General features: G+C 36.9%; 1 protein-coding gene across 1 annotated transcript; it reads right to left on the bottom strand.

Annotated features, from left to right (window-relative positions):
• Positions 1-2,595: 2,595 nt before the first annotated feature.
• Positions 2,596-8,433, bottom strand: LOC139129481 (perlucin-like). Its single transcript, XM_070695118.1, has 6 exons — positions 8,280-8,433; positions 7,320-7,396; positions 5,105-5,261; positions 4,511-4,602; positions 3,530-3,672; positions 2,596-2,913 (listed from the first exon to the last, which is right to left on the bottom strand). Coding segments are annotated over exons 2-6 (453 nt in total). The 5' UTR covers positions 7,380-7,396; positions 8,280-8,433; the 3' UTR covers positions 2,596-2,912.
• Between the last annotated feature and the right edge of the window lie 1,233 nt (positions 8,434-9,666).

The following is a 9,666-nucleotide window of genomic DNA, read 5'->3' as shown; positions in this document are numbered from 1 at the left end:
CACCCAGGAGATTGCGAATGTTTACAGGCATACTCTCATTCATGTATCCGATTAAGCTGAACTTTTGATACATGAAATGGTGTCTCCACCAATCAGACGTACGGATTCGGTCACGTGCGCATGTCAATCATTGTCTCGCCCTTGACCGATGCCAAGGCAAGTCTACCATCGGCGGACATGACTTTCACCGCGCTAGCGACGGGTAACCTTAGTATTTTGAGTTATTTAGAATATTTACTATTATATTTATGAAACTAATGCAACGACACGATCGAAACAGTAGTTGCCATTCTTAGAGATGCTGTGGATATTAAAATATCACAAGTTTACGACCTTTGCGAGCCCGAAATATTCAGATCAATGACACACAAAGTGTGCGCTTGTAGTGGGCACTGCCGTCACCGGTCTTCGCCGGTGGCCATCTCGGTCGTCAATGTTTTCGTCTTACGGACTTTGATGTTTGCTGTGACACATATATCGCCCGTAGGTACTTCCAATTTTGTTACTTGACGGGAACTCTGTTCTGTTGTGAGTGTTGTCCGAGTCAACTTTCGAAATACATCGGATTCTACGGCGCTGCACTGTAGGTCGACAGCTTATGTTTTCAATATTAGCCTTATGCTGCAGGTATTATTCCGATCGAGAAACGACGGAATAATTTGGGTGATGAAGGAAATTTATCGTTGTTCGTCGAATGATTTATGCTTATGCCTCCTATGTCGCTTTCCTGGAGATTATACGCTACTCATTTATTTAGTTGAACTTACGTTAAAGTGTATCTTTTGCGTTTATCGCCAAACTCGGATCGCCAGCTACGACGTCGGTTGGCGATCGCCAGGTACGATGACGTCCACTTTGAGCCTTACGACTTGAGCCGTGACGTTACTGAGCCATTATAACAATCGACGGCATCCTAATTCGATTCTTGGGTATAGCTAAAGCTTTAGCGACTCGAAATGTCGTTGGACATGCCTTCTATTTTCCAAATCTTGATTTCACCATTTTGTCAAAATGTCATGAGAGCACGGCATCGATCACGACAAATCGGTCTGTGTGGCAACGTGCATGTACGAACGGTACCATTGCAGAAAAAAGTTCCGGTTGATGACGTACAACAGCGGTAATATGGATTTCTTATCTGTGCTGGTGTACGTCACACAGGTGGAGATACGGGCCAGTTCATGTGATAGATATATATATATATATATATATATATATATATATATATATATATATATATATATATATATATATATATATATATATATATAATATATATATATATAAAATGTTTACAACGATAAACATTCTAGGCTTATTGTGCTCGACAAACAATTTCAATACCAATTTTAACAGCGCCCTTAGATAGGCAAACTTAATAACCATTGGCGCAAATTTGAAATTGCTACTATATTTCTACGCAACAAATAAACGGTAAGAGTTATCACAATCTATATTTGTAACTTTGCAGCTCACTCAGCATGTAAGATACGTTCAACATTTGATGAAGATGAACACTAGTCCTGTTTTGTTGTGAGTTTTGTCCATGTTTTCTTTTGTTGACATATTTTCACCTGTTGAAGTCCTACTCTTAGGACAAAACCTTGTGTCAACATTACCAACGCAATGAAAACAAAATTTATGACCGAATCAGTAGACATGTGTAAATACATTCACCCGCTCTTGTCAAGCTACTCTAAGAACAACACTGAGAACTATCTGAAAAACTCATCTTTACTGATATATATATATATATATATATATATATATATATATATATATATATATATAATATAGATATAGATAGATAGATAGATAGATAGATAGATAGATAGATAGATAGATAGATAGATAGATAGATAGATAGATAGATAGATAGATAGATAGATAGATAGATAGAAGATAAAATTATAGATTTATAGATTTATATATAGATAGATAGATCCTGTTTTGATATTTATACGTAAAGTAAACACACTTGGAGTACATCTAGATTAAGAAGTGCCGACTCACGCAGTCAACTCGCATAGCATAGTCACATCATTTAGTTCGCGCATTGACGAGAGAATTTGCGATGATATTAGGTTAATAAAACAGAGCTTAAATTCTCTCAGCAGTGCGTATGCCACGTCTGCCGCCGCAAAATCTGCCATTTCACTAGTGTGGGCTGGGTTTTTTTGCTTTGTACCAGTTTGTTTCTAAAAAATATCTCAAAATCAGACGGCAATCGATAAAATAGAAGCAACAATACAATGCGAAACTAAGCAATGTCGGTATTAAACATCAAGTCAATGACGAAGCAAGTTTAAAATATTTCTCTCGTAAAAGGTGTACGAGAAAAGTGACGGTTTCACGAAGACAACTACTGTCAAACGACAAGAGAACGTGTGGCATAATCAGAATATGATAAGAGCGTGCAGAAAGTGATGACGGATATCCGTTCCATTTTCGTATGCAATCTTAATCTCTCTAATATCCCATATTAACTCCTGTAAAACTTAATTTGTAGTGTAGCACCAAACATTTTCTTATGGAAGGAACCATTATGGAAGGAACAAGTAGTGTCTCGTAGAAAGAGAAGATACATTCTGAAAATGCATTTTGCTTTGATGCATACTTTAATACTACTAAATACCAACTACAGGTCGATTGGTGCCATGCTTAAGTAACAGGAAACTGGAGTAAGTGTTTTCTTGCTATTGTCTTCGGGTGCCTGTTCTTTATCGCCGACATTTTCCCATGTAGAGTGAGACAACGTCTTGCAAGTTGTGTGTTACGAACAGAACAGTACAGAATAACACAGCAATACACCATACCATACATTTAATTTAAAGAATGAAAATTATTTCGGAATATTGGAGTAACGCAATCGAATGCCATGGCCGATATGGTATATTTTTATTCTTTCGGCATCTGCGTAAAGAAAAAAGTGATTATTGAAACATTACATAAAATATAACGTTGATCATTTCCTTGACGTGCTCTCTCTCTCTCTCTCTCTCTCTCTCTCTCTCTCTCTCTCTCTCTCTCTCTCTTTCTCTCTCTCTCTCTCTCTCTCTCTCTCGCTCTCTTGAATGTACCCTTTTCCCAATTTTCTTTCTACTCACTACCGTTTATTTTGAAATATCTAGAAATACAAAGCAGGTATTGCTTCCCATGTCTGAGGTTTGTTGACTACCTGTACGGATAAAACTTATTCTTAATAACTTAAAGTTCAGATATATTTGTTCGAGAAGCAGCGTTTTGGGACAAATGTTCATTGTTGTTGACAACGGCATCGAATTCGTGTACTGCCTGTTTGTCATTGAATTTTCCTGTTCAATCGCACGGGATGGTCATGGGTCATTCAAGTAATCGACATTGAAATAAACGGAAGAGATTTTGCACATTAAATGTAAATAGCTGTAACTTTTGATACTATTGTTATAATTTTTCTCTGGTACGTATGCACTTGGTGTTCTTCAAACAAAACAAACCACAATTGGAATTCGAAAACCAATCATTTACGATATAGATCCGATGTACTCACCAGTTTGCTTTTTCACACACTGATTTCAGCTCATCACTGCATGTCTGGTCATTCCAAAGATAATCGCTAGTCCGGATTTCGACACAATTTTCGGTACCTCCACTGTTATTGGGTTCGCTTGGACTCCAGCTGGTGAACACCGCCTAGAAAACAAAACAGTTACTTTGTGACATAAAGTACACTGTATCTGCCAGTGGTAATCAATTACATTACAATATAAAGCCGTAAAAATATATCAATTCTTGAATGGTAACGTCTTGGGTTACTCAATGATACATCTTTTGAACGTTGTGTGACTATACGTATTTAAAACACGAACAGTCTTTAACCAAGAACGGTATAGTTAAGTAAATACGTTTATATTGATGACAAACTAGCAGAATGTATCATCAATAATGCTTTCGTTAGCACAATCTTCACGATACGTAAAAACGTGATTTTGTCCTCGCCATCGATGTCTTATTAATAAAATTACACAATAATGTAGGGTTCAAATTTCTATGTCGAACAAGTTTAGCTATCATAATCAAGGGTCGCCACTGCAATTTATTTCGCAGTTACCAATAAATTCTAGGTCAAATGACTTTGTGTTTACCCATTTAGGTTACTATCCACTTTTACTGGAAGATTGTTCGGTTTAGGAGGGGTTTGCTTTGTTTGCCTTTTTGACCGACGGCCATACAAAATGGTACCAAAATTTTACAAGACAAATTGTTACGTGTAGAAAAGCTACGCACCAGACCCGTCCATAGGGGGTATCGTCAGCATAGTGGGCTGGCACCAGTCCTGTCAACCACGTTACACCATTCGCTTGTTCTTTCCCTTGTTACCATGTCTCCGCAAATCATGTCCGATACAACATATGCAACATAAAACAGCAGGCAACTGTGCTTGCGCGACACATTATGCCTGGGTGCAACGCATAACGTATACTTTATCAACACCACAAAAATATATACCAAGCGTATCAAGTATTCTTACCTGAGTCAGGCCATGTATCATAAACCATTTGGAACAACCACAATCAACAACCGCTCGCCTTGTGCCAATCCAAACAGTATCACTTATTAAGCCTATTAAAAATAGAAGACGCAATTAATTTGAACCTGTCGTGCGAACGTACATAGATACCTAGATACATAGATATTTACATAGATAGATACATCAATAGATACATATTTAGATACACACATACATACATACATACATACATACATACATACATACATACATACATACATACATACATACATACATACATACGTACGTACATACATACATACATACATACATACATACATACATACATACATACATACATACATACATACATACATACATACATACATACATACATACATACATACATACATACATACATACATACATACATACATACATACATACATACGTACGTACGTACGTACGTACGTACGTACGTACGTACGTACAGACAGACAGACAGACAGACAGACAGACAGACAGACAGACAGACAGACACATACATACATAAGAACAAGGGGAAATTTTTTAGTAGGAAGGTAGGTGCGTCAGTGTTTCCTTTGTGTGTTCTACCTGTCACAAAATCAGATTCCTCCTGGTCGTCCATTTTTACCAGATACGCATCATTTGCATTGCATGCACACTGCGCGTCAACGAAGTTCATCTTTTCATCTTGAACATAATAACAGTGTCCATTGTGCTCAGACCAACCATCATCGCAACATAAGCACTACAAAAAATACATAAAGAAACGACATTAAAGCAATTCGGTATATTGAATTGACTTTGGATATCTTGTGGATTCATCGGTACTTTGGCTGATGAAACCCATGGCCGGAATTACCTACCTATATGAGAGGATACGCATTCTTCACGCTTTGTGATCTGTGGCAATTCCGCATTGAGCTGACGAAGTGTTTGTAGATTGCATACATACATGCAGAGCATGGGTATTTACGTATTTTAAGACTGTCAATCCGAAAATTTTACTTGACAAGAGGAAGGTAGCACCTAGACAAAACATGATCATCTTTTCTTTTAAATTAAATTTCAATTTTGGATGGGGAGATCCTTGTAGTAAATAAAATAATATGCATTACGAAATGTGGATTTTTAAACTTGAATATGTTGTCGTCCCTGCTGATAAAGCTGCCAATAACATTGTATTTGTCTGTAAGAAGTATTATTTTGAATGTCTTATAGACGAACTTGGTGTAACTAAGACCTCAACCAACTCCACTTACAGACAATCAATGTTCAACAAATCTGAAATTTTGGCAAACCATAAGTCATTCATGGATAATTTTAATATTACAACAAAGGATGACCATAATAAGTTGCCTAGCTTATACTGGATACCAAAGCTCCACAAAACACCTTACAAAGCTAGGTTTATCGCAGGATCTTCAAAATGTTCAACAACAGAGTTATCGAAGATACTGACTTCTGTTCTTTGTACTGTTAAACGGGGACTTCAATCATACTGTGATGTTGTCTTTTCTCGGAGTGGTATAAATCAAATGTGGATATTAAAAAATTCGAAGGAACTCTTGGAAAATTTGAAATCAAGATCTGTTTCAAAAATAACATCTATTAAAACTTTCGATTTTTCCACATTGTATACCACAATACCACATGATAAATTGAAAGAACGCTTGAAAAACATCATCAACCAAGCATTTTTCTACAAAAACGGTTCACGCCGTTACAAATATGTGGTATTAGGGTATAATTCTACATATTTCGTTAAAAATACAACTAATGCTAAAGTGTTTTATACCGAGAAAGACATTATCAGTATGCTTGATTTCCTCATTGACAACATATTTGTTGAATTTGGAGGACACATTTTCCAACAGTGTACAGGAATTCCCATGGGCACTAACTGTGCTCCCTTACTTGCCGACTTATTTCTGTTCTCATACGAGGCAGAATTTATCCAGAACCTTATCAAGCAGAAAAAGGTCTCTGTAGCTCGTACTTTCAACCTAACATTAGATACATAGACGATGTTATTTCATTGAATAACTCTGAATTCAGTAAATATCTCGCTATGATTTATCCTCCAGAATTGGAGATTAAAGAAACTACAGAAACGGCCTCTTCTGCTTCATATCTGGACATTTTACTTGAATTTGACTCCAATGGTCACCTTTCTACTAGGCTATATGACAAGAGAGATGATTTCAACTTTAGTATAATTAATTTTCCACACCTCATCAGTAATATTCCACTCTCACCTGCTTATGGGGTATACATTTCCCAGCTTATACGATATGCAAGAGCATGCAGTTCATATGGTGATTTTGTAGAGAGACATGGCCATCTCTCTTTCAAACTGTTAAATCAAGGTTACACCAGAGCAAGACTTGTCTCTACATTCAAACGCTTTTTGGCAGGTATCGCAAGCTGGTAGATAAATACAATATCTCTCTTCGACAAATGATCACTGATGGCATCGGTGACATTGGGCCTTAGTTAGTGACCACTACCTATCTGACTTACAGATTGATATATGGCGGGTGCCACATGTGGGGCAGGATGCGCTTACTATTTTCGAAACACCTGACATCACTTCTTGGTCTTTTGGCCAGAGGTCCATATATCTTTCTTTCATGAATTTGACTTTGTTTGTACCGTCTATTTACTGTCTGTTCTGTGCTGTTTTGTGTCTATGTTTACAACTATTGTCTTACAAATTTTGACCTAGTGTTATTGGATTATGGATTGGTATGATTGCGATTATTTTAGCCCATATTTCGTCAGTTCTACATGCTTATTTACCTACCACGAGTAGTTGAGCGCTCAGAACAAGCAGGGTAAAAATACCAGCACTGTAGATCTTCATAGTTCCGGCGTAAGAGGCTAGAATACAAGCAAGGTGAGACAGTATGTTGTAAGGGATGTCAAATATAATTATTACTAAATAGAAAAAGCGATAATTAAGTTCGCCGTTCAAAATGGCTTGAACGTTCAAGAATTAATTTGAAATTGCTGAATTTATGAATGAGATTGCAATATACTTATACGACGTCTTCTAAAGAGCCCCAGAGTCACATGGAAAACACATAACAGTAGTGCTAGAATAATTACTTTATAGCATATCACTTATGGTTTATGTGTCAGAGTACTTTATAAACGTGCGCTGGAATTAGTACTGTAAAATCTGAATTGTTGATGTGTGTATTGTTAGGCATGTGTCTGCTGTAGTGCTTTTTATAACTGCCACCAATTACGGCCTAAGTAGTGGTCACGGATAATTGATGCAATTTCAAAGCAACTGTCAGCAATTTTAAGTAAAACATGAAATGTCTGATCCTCTCCAAAGGTGAAGCGTGACAGTTAATGTGTTGACAAACATGATAACCTTATAGTAAGCGAATCAGAAGAGCAAACGGTTAAAGCAAACATGTTTTTTTTCGAATACCGAAATGATACTTTCCATGGAGTTTGTTACATTGATCAAGGCCAGACAACAGAAGCTAGATTAAGCACCAACTTATATTTGTTTGATGAAGATGTATCTGTCTTTTTTATTTTGTTTATATTAGGCGACTATCCAAACAAAGAATAAAATACACAAAGCATATACGTGTTCTTGTTGTGTGATTTTTTTTCAGTCACCGTATTCCCGTGTTTTGAAATTTACTGGATTCGCGGCAAAAAAGTTGAATGTGGAAATGCCTTTCATACAGGTGGATGGGCTCAACAACACATATAACAAAAAGACCATGGTAAATACGCTCACCTGATATCTTGTCTTTGTAGACGTCACTATTAAATTTGGTCTGGCGCAAATTTGGTCTGGCGCTTCTTCCAGTTTTGAAACGGAGCTTGAAATTGCACAAGGGAGATTATGTGTATATGTGTTCTTGAGGGTTAATGTTATAGAAGTATCTGCCCGGGTATGTAAACAATTTCCTTAATCCGATTGGTCGGGAAAAGATATAAATAACAGCATCATTTCGTGTCAACACAATCATCTCTGAGTAACTATCTCATTTTATGGACCGTGGGATAACATATTCATGAGATAAAAGTTGAACAAATGAATAACAAAAAACAGATGTGTTTCAGGAAGATGTGAACGAAATGTAACTGCAATATGAGGGTAGCAATTATGATGCTTATTATAGATGCGGCAATTTTCAAGTAAAATGGTTAGGTAACATTTGCTGGTTACAGGTAAAAGACACTTTGATGCATATATCTTTGTTTCTCTTTGCGAGACTTTTTCGAATGCTCCCCGAAGATTATTGGATTATATCTCCAATCGAGGCTTATTCAAATAAAATTTCTTTATCATGTCATTACGTTGTCATCTGAATAAAATTTACTTGGCATCTTGAGTCTTTTACATCTTATATGAAGATATTGCACTGCATTCAGTCGCACCACTTCGTACGTCGTTTGGGTGACCATACAGGTATTCAATACCCAGTGGCTGTACCTGGCACGCTATAGACAGGCACCACCTGTATGCCATCTCCCTGTCCCTGATGGCTCGGCAACCCACTAGAATGGTGTCATGCTTCCAATATGCCTATTAATTCGAGAAAAAAAAACACACACAACTACACTGACACACGCATTTAAAGCAGAAACCACACAGAAATCGTGAAAAGCTTGGGTTATCATCCCAGCATTTACCTTATGTTATCAAACACATGCCATAAGGGAACTTAACCCTTACGGGAAATGGTCATATCAAAATTTATCATCAGTGACTCACTCACGTCAGAGAAAACAGAGTATCTCACTCAGAAAATATATATTGGAGCCCTACAAAAATTATCGTAAGACAAATAAATGTGTTTGCTGTATCGGTTACCACCGTGTGATAAAGGCATATTGTAGCCATATTGGATTCAATCATTTTCGAGTGATCAAGTAAATATAGACTCAATTTAGCGTGAAGGCCGTCAACTGACCAAAAACAAATTTAAATTTAAATTTATAGCACGAGGTAATTGTTTGGCAGCTAGCAAACATTTCTAGTGTCTAATACGTTTGCTGCTGATGTACTTTTTTGGCATTTTCTAAAAGCAGGGGTGTAAAATAGTTTTAATTTTTCCGGCATTTTGTTCATTGAAAAGGAGAGGTAGAATAAGGGCAGGAATTTGCCGTGTCCCATT

Source organism: Ptychodera flava, chromosome 3 (genome assembly GCF_041260155.1).
Source record: "Ptychodera flava strain L36383 chromosome 3, AS_Pfla_20210202, whole genome shotgun sequence".
Lineage (NCBI taxonomy): Eukaryota > Metazoa > Hemichordata > Enteropneusta > Ptychoderidae > Ptychodera > Ptychodera flava.
The sequence above is the reverse complement of the archived record's forward strand: the minus strand, read 5'-3'. Positions and strand labels throughout refer to the sequence as shown.